The sequence below is a fragment of the Lytechinus pictus genome, chromosome 11, assembly GCF_037042905.1.
Source record: "Lytechinus pictus isolate F3 Inbred chromosome 11, Lp3.0, whole genome shotgun sequence".
Classification (NCBI taxonomy): Eukaryota; Metazoa; Echinodermata; class Echinoidea; order Temnopleuroida; family Toxopneustidae; genus Lytechinus; species Lytechinus pictus.
Window position 1 is genome coordinate 23,265,492 of NC_087255.1, and position 18,164 is coordinate 23,283,655.

Genomic DNA, 18,164 nt, shown 5'->3' on the forward strand with positions numbered 1-18,164 from the left:
CTATGATAATAATGGGAGCGTTTCACGAAAGGACTTGACAGACGTTTTATCCGACAGTTGCCATAGTAACAGTGCTTCTCAGCCAGTCAAAACCAAGGAAAGTTGTCAAGACAAACATGTGTTGAAACACTCCCCAAGTTTTCAATTTCTGAGGTGTTCAAATTTTGAAACTGTTATACAATTTTCGGCCAAATTTCAGATCACAACAAGGCTATAAGATATAAATTGTCATGTGATTAATATCCGTTTCAACTTTAATCACTTAAGACTTTTCCCATGAAACTGGCAGCATCACACTTAGCTACCTACTGTAAGGTTACAGTGCACCTTTGTATTCTTTTGTGCTGCATGAATTAATTTGTAGTCTTTCCATTCTTCAAAAGTTCTTTAAGATGGGTTTAGTCGTTGTCTATGAAAACCAGTTGGTCTGTTAAGTAAGCTGGTGGAAATACATTGATTAGTCAATGTAGCAATGTTTACCAATATATTTCAGATTCTATCAGGACCCTCAACTATGCAGCATTTACGTCACAATGGTGAAGTTAATGATAATCTCAATGACACTGTACGACCACTTTCATTTCCATCCAGGCGGCCTTCCTCCTCCCTATCATCACCAACATGATCACTCAATTGGGCTGCGTCAGTTGCTTCAGCGTGGTTCAAGAACCCCTCGCACTCATCGTGTCGCCTACCCGCGAGCTTGCCAGCCAGATCCAGAGCGAGGCACGCAAGTTCTGCCGCAACACTAGCCTGCGACCCGTGGTGATTTACGGCGGCACCAGCGTTGCGCATCAGACCAGGGAAGTTCAGAATGGATGTTCAATCCTCGTCGCAACACCTGGACGTATGCATGATTTCATTGGCAGAGGACATGTAAGTTGAATCAGCAGCTTAAATTGCCCAGAATTCAATGCTGTTTTCAGGCCAGCCTTTTCCGGTTAGGATTAAATCACATGAAGTTATGCAAAGCTCATTGTGGGTGCAAGAGCTCTATCAAAACGACACCCTTAAATGAGTATTATGCAATTAATAGGTATGAGAAGAACTTGGTGCAGACGTAAACCCCAGAAGTTAGAAGTCAACGGATCAAGACCAGGAACCCGTTGATTAAAGAAAAGTAACCTAACAATTTTTGTAAAGTATGCCATCATGTATGGCTCATCAGCTGATCAAACTGAAGTATTCCATGGTAGTTCACAAGCTTGCCATGATTGTATGTCTTTTTTTCCCTTTAAAATGCTTGAATGCATAACAGTAACTCGGCTACTAATAGACTTCTGGTAAAGACATATTAGGCATTATTTGTTTTTTTCTTAAAGGTCAAGTCCACCCCAGAAAAATGTTGATGTGAATAAATAGAGAAAAATCAAACAAGCATAACACTGAAAATTTCATCAAAATCGGATGTAAAATAAGAAAGTGATGACATTTTAAAATTTCGCCTATGTTTCACAAAACAGTTATATGCACAACTCAGCAACATGCAAATGAGAGATTCGATGATGTCCATCACTCACTATTTCTTTTTTTTTTCTTTTTTTTTGAATTATACAAAATTTCAATTTTTACAGATTTAACATTAAGGAACTAACTTTGCTGAACCATAAAACATTAAAAGAATGGAAATACCACATGTTCATGGAGGAATAAAACTTTGTTTCATAGAACAATGAGGAGAAAATTAGAATATTTCATATAATGAAATACAAAAGAAAGAGTGAGTGGATGACGTCATCAGTCCCCTCATTTGCATACCGACCAGGATGTACGTATAACTGTTTTGTGAAATTAAGCGAAACTTTAAAATGTCATAACTCTCTTATCTTACACCCAAGTTTGATTAAATTTTCAGTGTTACGCTTGTTGGATTTTTCTCCTTTTATTCAAATCAACTTTTATTAGGGGTGGACTTTTCCTTTCATGCCGTTTAACCCTAAATAGACTGGGCTATTTCGATGCCTAAGAAGACTGGGGGGGGGGGCTGATTCAGCCCCCCCTTATGATCTCGGCCGTCAATCGCGCGATCGCGACAAAACTTGGCACGCGCGTTACCCATGGCATGATCTACAAAACTACAAGATCAAATTCTTCGAAAAATCTCATTGCTAATTAATTATGCTAAATTATGCGTAAAATCAAAAGTTTGCTTTAATTAACTAAATAATGCCCCTAAAATGCTAAATTTTGGTACACAGACACTTTATATGAATCTGATCAAATGTACTTAAAAAAATTCAAAATCACATTTATTTTCTTATGTATTTTATTGTTTTCTAAATTTCTTATGTATTTCTTTGTTTTCAACTGTCTGTTTTTTATTGGTTTTTCAATGTAAATTGTCAGGGACTTTATTTTGACCATAAATAAGATGGAATCAATTGATTTCAATCTGTAAAAGGAAAAATAATGATACATTTTATGAGTTTTGGCTGAAAAGACTATTTGCATTGGATTTGTACACAAATTCACGTTTTTGTGCAATTTTCAATTTTGGGTCTGCATGCACTTTCAAAATGTTACGTAATTTCGAAACCGCGTGCCTGGGGGTCGCAAATTTGGTCTCAAAAGTTGCGTGAGACTTGAATGTAAAAAGTCAGTGAGCGACGCGGTAAAAAAGCGGATTTATCACGAAAAATGTCGAGGGGGGGGGGGCTGAATCAGCCCCCCCCCCCCCCCCCCCCAGTGTTATTAGGGTTAATGCCCTAGCTGTCGGTTATCATGTACACAATGTAACAGTATTTCAAGCATTTGTTTTTTGCTGTTTTCCCTGTCACTGTAGATTGGCCTAGGTAAACTGAAGTATCTGATCCTTGACGAGGCAGACCGCATGGTGGACATGGGCTTTGGTCCCGAGATCCAGAAGCTCATTGACCACCCGCACATGCCTCCCAAGGGTGAGCGTCAAACCCTGATGTTCAGTGCCACCTTCCCCCCTGAGATCCAGGAGAAGGCTGGGATGTACCTCAACGACTATCTCTTCTTGACTGTCGGCAGGGTGGGAGGAGCTGCCTCTGACATCGAGCAGAGGGTACTCTCCGTCAAGCAGTTTGAGAAGCGGGAGAAGCTGATGGAGATCCTCAGGGATCAGAACGGTAGGTTTTGTTACAAGTATATTTTCCTGTCCGGGGGAAAGAAGGAGCTAGTGTAGGAAATATATGAGGGCTGCGGGCGATGTCGCCCTCTCTGACAACCTGAAGTCCCCCTAGAATTTTCAAAGCAGAATTATTTTGGGGCGACCATCTTTTTTAAAGTTGGCCAAAGATCTGACTCAAACAATATTGTGGATAGTAATGCATTGGAGAGATGTTCTGAATGGGCGTGGGGATAGTACCGGTAGTAGGTACATGGAAGAGGTCGTTGGTAAACCAAACTCAACATAAGACAATTATTGTGGAAAGGTAGCCCCCGAAATTTTTTTTAAAAGCCTCTGAAAGTTATAAAAGTACTCCCAATTATTTTCAAAAAACTTGATTTTGGAGCCCCCCCAAAAAAAAAATTCCCTAAAGAGTCTGTGAATAATTTGATAGCATATTTTAGGGGCCTTATTTAGTTAATTGGAGCAAATTTTCTAATTTACATATAAATCAAGAATTAGCAATGAGATTGTTCGAAGAATTTGATCATACTGTTCTGTAGATTATGCTGTGGGTAACACGCGTGTCGATATTCGTCGCGTTCCCGCGATTGGCGGCCAAGATCATAAGGAAGGCTGAATCAGCCCCCCCCCCCCTATCTTTTTAGGGTTAACAAGCTGGAGAGGCTGATGGAGAACTTGAGGGATCAGACATGTAGATTTGGGTAGTATCTTTTCTTGACTTGGGGAGGGTAGGAGCTGCCTATGACATCGAGCAGAGGGTGCTCTCTGTCGGGTAGTTTGAGAAATGGGAGAGGTTGATGTGGGAGGAACTGCCTCTGACATTGAGCAGAGGATGTTCTCAGTCAGGCAATCCTATAAAGGGATCAGAACATTAGATTTGGGTAGTATCTCTCCTTGACTTGGGGTATATTATAAATCGATCATTATCTTCATGGTTGAATTCTCATCTTTTTCAGAGGATGATCGTACCTTGGTGTTTGTTGAGATGAAGAGGAATGCTGATTTCTTGGCTACTCTTCTAAGTCAGTCTGACTTCCATGCTACAAGTATACATGGGTAAGTCTTCCATTACTTTATTAGATTTTTTTAAAAGGTGATAAAATTTTCAATAATTTATTAAGAAACTAAGTTCATAAAGAACTATGATTCACAGGCAGCTGATTGAAGGCATATCACTTTATAACCCGGAGTGAATGTGATTCAGTTCGTTTTTTGCCCCCCAGTCCCAGGTGATGCCAAACAAATAACAATTTTTGATCCGTTATCTATCCCCCCAGTGACCGTCAACAGCAGGAGCGTGAAGAAGCTTTGCGAGAATTCAAGATCGGCCGTGCACCAATCCTCGTTGCTACATCAGTTGCTGCCAGAGGTCTCGACATCCCAAAGGTCAAGCATGTTGTCAACTATGACCTGCCTAAGGAGATTGACGAGTATGTGCATCGTATTGGGCGTACCGGTCGTGTTGGAAACACTGGAAGATCGACTAGCTTCTATGATGCTGAGAAGGATTCTAACATTGCCAGGGCTCTTATCAAGATCTTGGCTGATGTAGGTCACTTCATAAGAAACGTGCAGAACTTATCCCATTTTCACCAAAATATTTGATAATACTTATCATAGGAAGCCTTAGATTAAGAAATTATGAAGTATATGGGTCAGAATACCAACATAAATGCACAAAAACTTGTATAACATTACTAGAAATACTTCATTCATTTATCAGAATTAATAATTCATAACCTACCTTGATTCTTAGTAAATACATTTCAATCGATTTTAACAAAATACATGTAACTGAGGGTCAAATTACTTACATCAATGCCTAAAAAATCTAAGATTTCACAAGAAAACTTTATTTTATATGTTGTTTAATAAAAATAAAAAAAGAGAAAAATAATGCAGTAATAGTAGTGTAGATTTGTAGAGCACACCGTCCAAAGACGCTCATGGGGTCAGCTCAGCATCAGGTCTCTTTTACATAACAAGCTACAAATATAAGCTAATCTACATATAACCTGAAATTCAAAAGATAATCACACCGAAATAGTTCAGTCATTTGTTCTTTTCAAACGTACTATAAATAATAATGCCATTGGGATGTACGATTACAGCTTTGTAAGGCATATTATTGTGATGGATATGTAATTGTGTTGTTTACCATACAGGCTTCTCAAGATGTACCCGAGTTCCTAGAGGAGGCAGCTGAATCAGCTCTCGGAACATACTATGGTAATGCTGGTGGAAGCTTCGGAGGCCGTGACACCAGAAAGGTACGCAGAACCCCTACGTTATAGTTTTTGTCTCGCCTGCATAGCAGAGCGAGACTATAGGGGTCGCTTTTCCGACTGCGGCGGCGGCGTCAACATCAAATCTTAACCAAAGGTTAAGTTTTTGAAATGACATCATAACATAAATATATGGACCTAGTTCATGAAACTTGGGCATAAGGGTTATCAAGTAATACTGGACATCCTGCCTTGGTTTCAGGTCACATGACCAAGGTCAAAGGTAATTTAGGGTCAATGAACTTAGACTTTGTTGGGAAATCAATATCAAAATCTTAACCTAAGGTTAAGTTTTTGAAATGCCATCATTACTTCGAAAGTATATGGATCTAATTCATGAAACTTACACATAAGGGTAATCAAGTATTACTGAACATCCTGCCTTGGTTTTAGGTCACATGACCAAGGTCAAAGGTCATTGAGGGTCAATGAACTTTGGGCATGTTGGGGGTATTTGTTGAATTTCCATCATAACCTTAAAGACCCTGACCGGTGTAAAAACAGTCATATATCAAAATAAAGGTAATGATTCATACAATACAAATATACCAAAAATATTACATATATCTCCTTCCATTTCTGACAAATATTAAATAAAAATCAAAGAAACTGCTCCTCCAAAGTACGCTTCGATTGAGCACCCCCACGTCGCCTGAAAATGATGACGTCACGTTGTGTTAGGAGGGTTGTGATTCCATAGGTTTGTGTACAAAAGCATTGGGTATTTTCTTCCATTTCCATGTTATGAATCCATTTTTTTTTTTCGTTTTCAGATGAAAATGGCACTCAAAATTATTCACTGTTCAAATTGTTGTAAACCTACAACTATTCACTACCTTTTTTGTGATTTTTTTGTTTGGCTCTTATTGGGCCTAAATTGCTATGTCAGGAAAAGTTGTTATACATAATCTAAATGCAGATAGAATTGAAATCTGCGCCAAATAAGCAGGAAATAAAATATGGCAATAACTAGTTCAAAACTGTAGATTTCATAAATTCAAGCTTGTGGGTAAAAATATATGTGATATCCCTCTGTGATAGAAGTGAAGAGAATGAAATGCGTTATCTGGAAAGCAAAAAATCACCCAGTTTTTCAGTGTACAAACCTATGGAATCACGACGCTTCTTACACAACGTGACGTCACGGTCTCGAGGCAGGTGAAAAGCACAATAAAGCTTATTTTCTAAGCGGGGTTCGAAGCCCGATAATTGGAATATTCACAAGCAAAATACTCGGCTGGGAAGCGGTGAAAATGCATAAAGCATACCTTGCTGTATTTAGTAGCTTATAAGCTTTCGATTTGTATATAATTTATCAATTTCATTTTCGGGTCCGGTCTGGATCTTTAATGTTTATGGAGCTAGCTTATAAAACTTGGACATAAGAGTAATCAATTCACTGAACATCATGTGCAAATTTCAGGTCACATGACCAAGGTCAAAGGTCATTTAGGGTCAATGATCTTTGGCCATGTTGGGGGTATTTGTTGAATTACCATCGTTACTTTGAAAGTTTATGGATCTAGTTCATAAAACTTGGACAAAAGAGTAATCAGGTATCACTGAACATCCTGTGCAAATTTCAGGTCACATGACCAAGGTCGAAGGTCGATGAACTTTGGCCATGTTGTACCTAATTGTTGAATTGTCATCGTAACTGAAAGTTTATGGATATAGTTAAAGGACGAGTCCACCCCAACAAATAATTGATTTTAATAAAAAGAGAAAAATCCAACAAGCATAACACAATAAAATACATTACAAAATAAATGCGATGTTGAAATTTTTTAAAGTACATTTGATCAGATTCCTATATAGAGTCTTTGTACCAAAAATTAGCATTCTAGGGGCATTATTTAGTTAGAGCAAACTTTTGATTTTACGCATAAATTAGCATAACTAATTAGCAATGAGATTTTCGCAGAAATTGATTTTATAGTTTTGTAGAATATGCCATGGGTAATGCACGTGCCAATTTTTGTCACGACTGAGATCATAAGATGAATCAGCTGAGATAAAAATAGGAAAGAAAGAAATGTCCAAAAAAAAAGAAGGAAAATGATAATAGGAGGGCATTCATCTGTAATTGTAATGTTTTTGAGAGGACACTTTGTGTAATCAATATCAGTCATTGATTTTTCCTCCTAATCCAATTACACACCCAACCGCATTTATCACAACAGATACTGGTCAATTACAATGCATATTTAGAATAACAATACATGTCTAAAACAATAAGATTGTAAAGTACTTAATACGCATTGTTCTAATTGCTAGTTACAGTAAAAAGATATCAGTTGAAGAATTGAGTAATAAATGCTGTTGATTAAAAGATATGGGTAGTGAAATACAAAATAACATATACTCAAGCCCACTCAAAGTAAGTGAACAGAGACTATGATTTGCAAAATAGAAAACGTCAGAGAATTGAATCTACATGAAGGATAATTTTTCAAATTACAAGGAATAATCTAACAGATAACAAAAATGACTGATTTATCATTGATTAAAGAGATTACTTAGTGATTACATCCGGGGGGGGGGGGGGGGGGGCACTTCCATTGGCGAGTGGATACCATGCTCGAGCAAAAAAAATCATGTAAAAAGGATCTCTTTTTCAAGATGGGGCACGTTAAGTACGTAACATAATAAGGGTGTCAAAAACACTAAAATAATGAAATAAGGGTATATATTTTGTTTGGAAAACTACGTGTTTACAGTCCAATTTGTGAAGGTATAAAAGACTAAAATACTTTATAAAGGATGAACTTTTTGCCTGATCACTACATGTTTAGGGTCTGCTTTGAGCAAAGTGTGTGGGGTGGTACTAAACCCAAAGAAAGAAAAGGTAAAGCCGACATCTGTGATCATGTCCGTGACATAACAACTAAGATATCGTTGTACTTGTTTAGGGGGGTTAATTCAGGGAATACTTGTCAATGGTACCGTTTTGTTTCCAATACTCGTTAAGGGTAGGGTTTCACATGCCAATACTTGTTAGGGGTGCATTTTCAGAACATGGAAAATACTTGTTTAGGGTGCTTTTCGAAACCCCATGGTCATGTATGGTATCCACTCGTCAATGGAAGCGCCCCCCCCCCCCCCCCGGATTACATTTATTATTGATTAAAGAGTGTTAGTGAGTCATGAATATGAAGAGGGAGAGTGTTCCAAATCCTTAGAGCACATATGGCAAAGGCTGCATCACAATAGCACCTATGGATTCGAGGACCGTTAGGAAGTGGAAGGTGGATAATGAGAGATAAAGTGGTAAAGGAAAGAAAATGTCCTTGCTTTTTCAGAAGTTTTTGTGTCACAGAACCATTTTGCGAATTCTGATAACTATTTCATTGGAGGCATAAAAAAAGATTGACATGAATAAAAACTTCGGCTCCTCTCTATTATTCTTGTTTCTTTTTTCTTTTTTTACAGTTTGGTGGACGTGGTGGAGGAGGAGGAGGAGGAGGCAGGGGCGGCAGTAGTTTTGGTGGTAACTCCGGTGGAGATGAGTGGGGATCTGGAGGAGGAGGAGACGGAGGAACTGTGGATGAATCATGGGATTAGGTTGCCATGGTGATCAGAGGATTATCTGCCAAGTTTGGTAAATGCGATGATCAGGAGGAGACATTCAAATGAGATTCTTTCCCAAAGAGGACATTTATTCAGAAACATTTGTGTTAAGCAGTGATGTGAAAGAGAACAATTCATTTGGACATGTTCGATCCTGAAAGGGCAGCCACCAGCCAAAATCAGAAAATGTAAAGCAAGGAGGATTAGAGCTCTTTTGTTTGGAATATTGCTTAAGAATATTCCCCCAGACTTGTTCATGAAAAAGGATGTAAGCAAATCTTTCTACAAGTACAAAACTTGTATCATGTGTTTGTGCCTCTGCACTGTTTATTAGTGTTTCATCGTTGACAGTTTTGTCCATTTTTTTTTAAATTTGTATGACGGCCCATATGTTGGTGAGTGATGGAGGGAAAACACCATGGCATGGACGTATTGCATTTATTTGATTTTTTTTTAAGTTGATTTTTTACAGTAGTAGAGATGATTTATCTAATAAGGATAACAATTAGAATGTGTTGAAACCAGTTGTTGGAATAAGGAGGCATGTACAGAATAAGGCTTTTGAAAGCAGTTACAGCTAGAATATGAAATTCATGAAGTTTTCGTAGTCTTTACTACTGATCTATGGAATACAGCTCATATAGTGTATTATTACCATCGTTGACAGTCATTGAAATTGGCAATAGTATTTGCTACATGTAGTAAATTCAATAGCAAGAAGCTAGATATACAGATGATATTAAGAAATATACACAAGGAGAAAGAGGTTGACCCTGTCGTAGACTATGCATGCTGACATCAATCATTGGATATCAACGCATATGCGATATATCTTGTAAGAAGTGCATTATGTTTCATCATAAGTATAACCTTGATATTTGTATTCTTTATAAGTACCAAATTGCCATTAGTTTCATCACTTTCATATAAGTATTAACACTACAGTTTATTAACATTTTCATTAGATTAGTATAGAACAGTCAGATGATCATTGATTATAACCTTTCATATTGTTTAATTCTTATGTTTATAAATCATGTTACATTATTTTTATATGACACTAGGGTAGATTCTTGTTATGTTTTTATGTTACCCATATTGTTTGTCCTCTAAATGTACCATTTAGAGTCACGACAAAAGTACAATGAGAAACGGGAAGTGACCGTTAAAATGCGTCAGAGGATTAGACTGGTCAGTGCACTTAGGTTGCTGACTGATCAACAAAAGACCAAAGAAAAAAAAGATAGATTGACTAGAAGCAAAGGGAATGAAGCCCAAACCACCACCACGGTTGTATTAAAATGAAATCCGTCCAAACCTAGGAAGTATGCGTGTTTTGGAAAATAACCAGGGGATTCCCCAAATGAGTACATCATTTGTGATTGGGCAGTTCTTTTGTAACCCTTGTTGATTAGTAGAGTGGTTATGGAAGAACTGGAGGAAACTTGTTGGTAAGGCCATAGGCCATTCTGTTTTCTCTAAATGTTTATGACTAGAGATTGCAATACCAGTGAGTTTTCAAACTTGATGTAGGTACTTGGGCAGTAGAAATTGAGTGCATAGTGTGTTACAAGTCCATAGTGACGTCAATTTCTGACTCCTTGCTCCTACCGTTTTCATTTTGAAAACTTTTTCGTCAGTTCTCCAAGCCCAATTTGAGAGGCAGAAAGGTATTGTTGAGATTACTGCCTTTCTGCTTCTCAAAAGATGCCTTCAAATGAGGAACACATCAAATACTTTCTTAGGTTACCTTGAATCCAGTCTTTCCACAGAGACTCAGTGGAGCAACTGGAAATGCCAATGCCTTGTCTTCCTTAGTGCGACTTCCTCTGGAATCGTCAATGTGTTTGTTCGTCAAAGTACCTCCTCTACATTGCCAATTGTTTTTCTCTTAAGTGCCATATGTGGATTGGCCATTAAGCAGCTGCAGCTATGTCCTCTTCACATTGGATATTGTCTCCGTAATGTGTGAAGCAGTGTATCAGGTTCTCTGGGTATATACATGATCTTGGTTGATTTCCACCAAAAAAAAAATCATGCTTTGCTTGGACAGTATTGTAGTTAGTCCTGGAAATGACATAATCCTTTGAAGTGAATCATATGACTTGTGTTGAGCGGTGATATCATGGGTAATTAGATTTGTAATGGTGACTGTCCCAAACAATATTTGCCTGTGACTTAAATTTTTCTGTACTCCTACAATGTTCTAGATTAGTAGATTCTCAAATGGAGGTGTTCTGACACTTTCTTAGGTTAGGGGCTCCATACCATTCCTTTCAGGATAAGAGTTTATGGGGATGTTCTTGTGGTTTATGCAACTCAGCCATTCCTTCTTCGATATCTCAGGGAAATATGAAGTAGTGGTAACTTTAACTTTTCATAATCAACCAATGTATTCATTATGCATAGATGTTCGCATTGGCAGTCTCAACCATTCATTGAATAAAGGCTTTCAATTTCCTCATCTTTAGAACTGTCTGTGTCCATGATGCAGACTTCGTATTAACCTGTCCTTGCGCTTTATACATTATTTTTGTTTTGTTGTACTTCCATAATACCCTTCACAGGTTTGTGGATCTTGTATGTTTGCTGGTGTTGGCCAGAAGAGAAACGTACACCTCATCCTTGTGGATTTCTCAGCAATGGATGTTAGATTCGTACGTACCATCTTCCTGGCCATTTTCACTTGATCTTTTCATTGTGCATCATTAGAGTCTTGGAATTATAACATAGTTTGAATCTGGATTGTGTTACTTCCTCTAGATTGCTGGAGTTTCAGTGTGGCATCATGGACTGTAATGTAACAGGATTTCAGGTGTTCTGCAAAGAGGAAAGTGATCAAGTCTCTTGCTTCTGGGAATAAGTTGCTATGTGGAAGCAGAATTTCTGAGATACTTACACAATGAAAAGAAGTCTTAAGTGTGCTATTGTATTGTAACAGTACTTGCCTTTATGGTTATAAGGCTGAATATAGTCATAACATTTTTGTTCCTAAGTGCCAAATAATTAGTAGATAAATACTTTGAAAAAGAGGGGTTAATTAAGCTAAGGCTTTCCTGGTAAGAATCAGCTCCTTGCTTTCTTTTGGGGAAGAACGAGGGTGTATATTTTCATGGGTTAAATGGTTTTACCTTGACAGCATTTGCAGTTAAGGTTTCACCAATGAGGGACATGTAATCCCAGTTCATTGGAATTAGTGGAGGAATTAGTGGAGTTCTTCAATGTTATCCTTGAGTTCCAATTATTTTATTTCAACAATATCCAACCAGTTAGTCCATTGATATGTGGCATTCGAAAGAACAAAAAATTTGTGTAGGTGTACACAAGAAGTGATGGAACATCATAAGATGTTTCCTTGAAATCGTTTGGTGGATGACATGAATCTTACGAAAGGCGCATGTTATCCTGCAGATCAAATTCCACTTTAATCTTTGGAACTCTTGGCCAGTCACACTGTGACAGAGGTGTCAGTCTTCAGACTTTGATATCATTGAAACCTTGCTACTTTTCATGCCCATTTGAGTCAAACTGATGGGCACGCCTGCTGCAAGCAATCGAAGAAAGAAAACTAAATCGTTATTTGGTTTCTGTGGTGTATCATGCACCTGCATTGAAAATACTTTGGTGTCTTGTAGCTTGTAGTAGAGGTTATCTTGTTGTTATGGCGAAATCTGTTCGAACACCTGAGGATGGAATTGTATTTTGAATCAACACCTTCTGCGAGAGCATAGGTCCTTTTATATCTCTGGGGTTTTAAGTTAATAGAGATAACATTGGTTGTTGGCTCTCTTTGTGAAGACGGTTAGTTCTTGTTGGTATCATCCAGAAGATACCTTTACATTTCGGGAGGATGAACAAGAGGTCGAGTTGAAGGAACGCTGTTATTGATGAAAGAAACTGCATGGTACCACTTGTTTAAGTCTAGAGGATTCAGAGACTTGGTTTTAGAAGATCCTGGACCTGACATGTGAAGTCGGGTCTGGGAAGAGAAACTGTCAACTAGAAAAAGGCAGCAGCCCAAGTGTAGGGGTCTTGGTCATCAGAGATGAATTGGAAATTAACATTATTTGCTAGATTTTGGCCATGGAGGATCCTGGACCTGACATGTGAAGTCGGGTCTGTGAAAAGGCAGCAGTCCAAGTCTAGGATGAATTTGAAAGGAATATCCGTGGACAATCCTGGACCTGACATGGTGAAGTCGGGTCTGGAAGAAGGAAGCATCATCATAAAAAGGCAGCATGTATAGGACGGTCTGAAGAAACCCCCTCGTCTCATTCTTGCCCATGGGCCTACCACAGTATGGAGGGGCAGGGGGTCAGGAGTGGTGGAAATTCTTCCGGTAATTTCAATTTGGAAGAATTTACAGAAAATGGGCTAGAAGTAGTGGAAACCTGTGCTAATTAAAAGATTAGCTTACCCTCGTGTGGAGGAAACATCCATACTGGACGCAATTTCTCCTCGTGAATGAACAAATTGAAACGCGAGGGTCTGTATAATGAAAAAGTATCTGCCGAAGTTATTCATTTAGCAGTTTGTGTTATGCAAAGAACGTGAAAAGTACTGTGTGTTAGTCGGAAACATGGATTAGTAAAATGGTCTTATGGTAAAGGGAATTGACATTATTACCAGTTTATCGATCCTTGGCAGGTAGAAGATGGTAGGGAATCTAAAGCAGCTGAACAATTGCCTACGGTACTTTACCGAAAGTGTGAGCAGGGTCTTCATGCTGGAATCCTGCCAGTGCCTTTTATAGCCGGATGGAAAGGCACCAAGCTTCTTTCACAGTGACTTTGGTCGATGATGAATGAGAGCATTGATGAGTAAGGATTCCCTGTAAAAGATTTTGGTAGAGTGCCTAGGTACATGTAGGTCATAAGCAGATCAGAGTTGATTGTCAAATCAAATGATTTAATGAGATAGACGCATATTCTTTACTTTAGTGGATATTAGTTACTCTTGTATCATTCCAGTTTATCCTAAAGAGTAATTTGCCTCTAAAAGTTTTGTCAGAAAAAAAGATGTAATTTGAACCTATAAGCCTGTATACTGTGATTTGGTTCGCATCGCGTTGATGAGTTGTCAAAAGTTTTGACATAAAATAAATAGAAATGCATTTGCATTGAATAAATTTTGCTTTGATTTTTGTTTAAGTGCAAGAGAATCAATATGATGTTTGGAAAGGGGAGGGGGTGGGGCGGTAGAAGAGAGAGAGATAGGGTGTGTTTATGCATGTGAGAGAGATAATCTGTGTGGGTTTGAATGAGGGGGGTGTGAGAGATGAGGCGAGGGGGAAGGGTTGGTCTTGTAATTCAAGATAGACGGGTGTGAATGTATGTGATGGAGAGAGTGTTGGAGCGAGGGAGGAGGGGCAAGAAGTCTTGGGAGAAGCCGGGTTTAGAAGAAAATAAGAGGCATATTCTTATTGCACTATTGTGTACCTTAGAGAGAGAGGGAGGGGGTGCGTGATCTGTGATGGGGTTAGGGGAATATATTATATTGGTGTAATCGTGTACCTCGAAAATCAGAAGAAAATGACCCCCTCCCCGGGCTATGTACACTCCCTTGACTTAACCTTTATTCGAGCTAAAACTAGTTCGCTTTACTAGGTATGTCCTTGAATGAGAAAAGAAATTTATTCGGAAAAGTACAATAGAAATGTAGTTTTGTTTTGGTTTGACACTATCAATCTGACAGAAGGATGTTGTAAGCTACGGAGTCTGACTACCCTACTTTATTTTCACAAATCTTACTACAATATTTGTGACGCCCCCTCGTAAAAATTAAAATGATACGACGAAGTCAAATATAGTGACTTTTAGTCAAATTTGACACCTTGTTTAAAGCTACTATTGAAGCCTTCAAGGCCGGAGTTGGTTAAAAGTCACGATGTCATGAAATAAAGACTTATTGTCTGTTAAAAAAAGGAAAGAAACAATAAGGTTTGTCATTGTTGGCGATGTGTTGTTAAAAGCTATCGATATCGAAAACAAATGTCCAAAAATGCATCGCACCCCCTCATCTCCCTCTTCTTCTGTATCTTATATTCTTCCTTTATTATTGTCTGTCAAAAATTAAAGAAAAAACTATGTTAACTTTGTCATTTTTTGTTTGCGATGTCTTGTTAAAAGCTATCGATATCGAAAAAAATAAAGAATTAACAATTTAAAAAAAACGGGGGCGTCGTGGTCTTGTGGTTATGACTCGCATCTTTCAATCTGAGGGTCGTGCGTCCGATTCCCAGTCTTAGCGGATTTTCCTTCAGCAAGAAATTAACGTAGAATAGGTTTAGCAGGGGCAATATCATAAATATAGGAGCGCCTTGAACACCTAACAAGGTGGATACGTGCGCTAAATCCTATTTTTATTTATTATTTCTTCTGCCTTTCCTCTTCTTTCTAAATTTTCCTTTTTCCCTCCCCTTTTCACTAGACCTACTTAAAATCATAGGGGGCGCGGTCGCCAGCTGTTGCCCCTCGCAGCGCTGCTCCTGTATGCGTAAGGAAGAATGGATCCTCTGTAAATCTGCAACATTTTTTGTCTTCTAAATTGATACGATTTCACCACAATCCTGTTTTTTTAATCACCGATGAAGTAACAGCAAAGTCAAAACTACATAGTGGCGGATTCATACAGGGGGTGGGGCTTTAACAAAAAAAAGTAGGAGAAAGGAAGGGTAGTCACTACTCACGGGAATAATGTTCCAGTGCTTTCTTTGTTGCTTTTTTTACAAGAAATCACCCCCTCCAAACAAATCAAAATTAAATTTGGGAAGTTGCATGGGTCCCCATTCCATCTCCCCCCTTCTGAGATTTGCGCCTGATTCTACATGTGACATCGGCATTGCAAGACGTAAAATTTGAATGACATTTATTTATTTGTCTTCTTTAGTTGTTACAGTCCAAATCTTCTTCTTCATTGTTCCTTTTATTTGACGTCTTGCTATATCGTCCCTTTTTTCGATTCCTCCACTTATGTGCTTGTTTTCATTTCTTTCTTTTTAACTGCATGCGTGTGGGTGTGTGAACGAGACTTCTGTGCCGTAGGCCTATAATAGTAGATGTATCGAATCATTTCTTTGCATTCTCCATCCTTGTCTAGAGCAGCATCAGATGCCAGTGCAGTGAATCTCTCAAGAAGGTCTCTTGCTTCAATCTTTCACAACTATTTCCACTATCGTAAGTTATACCCTTATCTCTATAGACCAAGTATATAATGGAAGTTATTTTTCGAAAATATCGAAATCTATGTCCGTTATTTTGTGCTCTGTTTACTTTTTTGGGAGGGGGTGCTTCTTTTTACAAATTCATCGTTTCTTTTCATCTTTTTCGTTTAATTTCAAATCCAAACGGAAAGTAAATTCTTTCCTTTTATATTGGGCTGATGTTTTTAGTAAACATGAGCTTAGATTTCATCCAGAGAACATAAAAAATGTAGTGAGATATGGATAAAATCTTAAAATTTGTATCTATAAAAGCTTTCTTAATAAATGATTAAAAAAGGTTTCAGTCCTATCGCATTTTCTTTCACGTTCTAGATGGATCGTCGAGGTGGCGGCGGATCTCGGTCTGCAGGCAACAAGAATGACGAACTCATCGTTAAGAGTGCAGACATGTCAGACGAAGACCAGGATCTTGCCTGTGATATCGCTAAGGACGCCATGGGGAAGTTCAACGTCGAGAAGGACATTGCCGCCCATATCAAGAAAGAGTTCGATAAAACCCACGAACCGACTTGGCACTGCATCGTCGGGCGCAACTTCGGCAGCTACGTCACGCACGAAACAAAGAGTTTCATTTATTTTTACATCGGTCAGAAAGCATTCCTTCTCTTCAAGTCGGGATAGAAGTTTAAAAGACAAATTCTGATAGTTTCTTTAGATTAGATCAGAATTCAACATTCACAGCGAAATTTGTTCCCAAAGTCGTTATCACCGAGCGGGAGTTCGCGTCGTCGTCAGATAAGAATAGATGATGATTAAAATTTATCAACTCAATTCTTGCATGAATATATTTTATTTAGGAATAACATTAAGTGATATCTTTTCGAAAAAAAATCTGTGAAATTATCTTCGGATAATAACTATTTCATTTTTAAGCAACACCTATCTCCCATGTATGTCATGTGTATGTACATGTATATATTTCATCTGACATAGCATAGGATGTAAATTACTCATTCTAAAATTGAGAAATATATCTCGTGGTGCTACTATATACTGTAGTTTCAAACATATTCCAGCTATATAGGATGAAGAAGTGTTATGAAGACTGACCTCGGTAAAGCTATAAATCAATTTTGGGCCATTGTTGCGTGTCACATATGCTCTAGATAATTTACTTTTGACATCAAAATAATGATTGCCGTGATAATATTGTTGCCTGTATAGAAAATGGTTTTAAAGGTGACAATGAGCAGATAATGATTTAATGATTTGCAAAGTTGAAAATTCACCGTTGTCTAAATGATGAAAGTATTAATCTTTCTTCTGCTTATTTTGGTAACATTGTCGAGGTGGGTTTGATAGTTACTATTTAATAGTTTGATCGATTATTGATTATTTTATTGACTAATTGAGTACATGGTTGCTCAATGGAATGATTGTTTGATGATGAGGATAAATTCTAGACCCAAGATGTTGATCACAAAAACACATAGGCATGTATTCCAGACCTTATTTTGGTACAATATGATTGATTGATTGATTTGATAAATAAATTGATTGCTCTGTCAACTGATTAATTCCTTAATGCTTATTAATCTATCCTACGCTTCGTTGGTTTGTCAGTATGTGATTGATTGAAGAAAAATCGAAATATTAATTTTATTTTTATTGGTTGGTTGATTGATTGATTGATTGGTTGACAGGTTGATTGATCGATTGGTTGACTGACTGACTGATTGATTGATTGATTGATTGATTGATTGGTTGATCGTTGATCGGTTGATTTAATGATTGATTGATTGATTGATTACACTCTAAAAAGGTTTACCCAATATTGGGTAAATGGGAACCTGCATGTTGGTTGGGTAAAAAGATACCCAATATTTAGTAAAGTTTACGCAATGTTGCGTTGAAAGAGCCCAATATGGGGTAAAAAACAGCAAACATGCAAGTTTCCTTTTTACCCAATATTGGGTAAAATTTTACTGTGTTTTTAGAGTGTAGGTGATTGATTGATTGGTTGATTGATTGATTGGATTGTTAGGTG

General features: G+C 37.9%; 2 protein-coding genes across 7 annotated transcripts in view; both read left to right on the forward strand.

The window, feature by feature from the left end:
* Positions 1-14,083, forward strand: part of LOC129271580 (probable ATP-dependent RNA helicase DDX4) — a 32,686-nt gene extending 18,603 nt beyond the window's left edge. For all 6 annotated transcript variants that reach the window (XM_064107139.1, XM_064107141.1, XM_064107142.1 and 3 more), the window contains 6 exons: positions 592-876; positions 2,783-3,095; positions 4,057-4,156; positions 4,378-4,648; positions 5,266-5,370; positions 8,818-14,083. In XM_064107139.1, coding sequence (XP_063963209.1) covers positions 592-876; positions 2,783-3,095; positions 4,057-4,156; positions 4,378-4,648; positions 5,266-5,370; positions 8,818-8,949 — 1,206 coding nt within the window. In that variant the 3' untranslated portion in view covers positions 8,950-14,083. The remainder of the gene's footprint in view (positions 1-591; positions 877-2,782; positions 3,096-4,056; positions 4,157-4,377; positions 4,649-5,265; positions 5,371-8,817) is intronic.
* Positions 14,084-16,489: 2,406 nt separating this feature from the next.
* Positions 16,490-16,798, forward strand: LOC135156041 (dynein light chain 1, cytoplasmic-like). Its single transcript, XM_064107060.1, has one exon. The coding sequence runs from the start codon at positions 16,490-16,492 to the stop codon at positions 16,796-16,798; it is 309 nt and encodes a 102-aa protein (XP_063963130.1).
* The last annotated feature ends 1,366 nt before the right edge of the window (positions 16,799-18,164 follow it).

Bases quoted from the DNA above. Each gene is read 5' to 3' on its own strand.
- LOC135156041 (XM_064107060.1), top strand. From the start codon at position 16,490: ATGGATCGTCGAGGTGGCGGCGGATCTCGGTCTGCAGGCAACAAGAAT.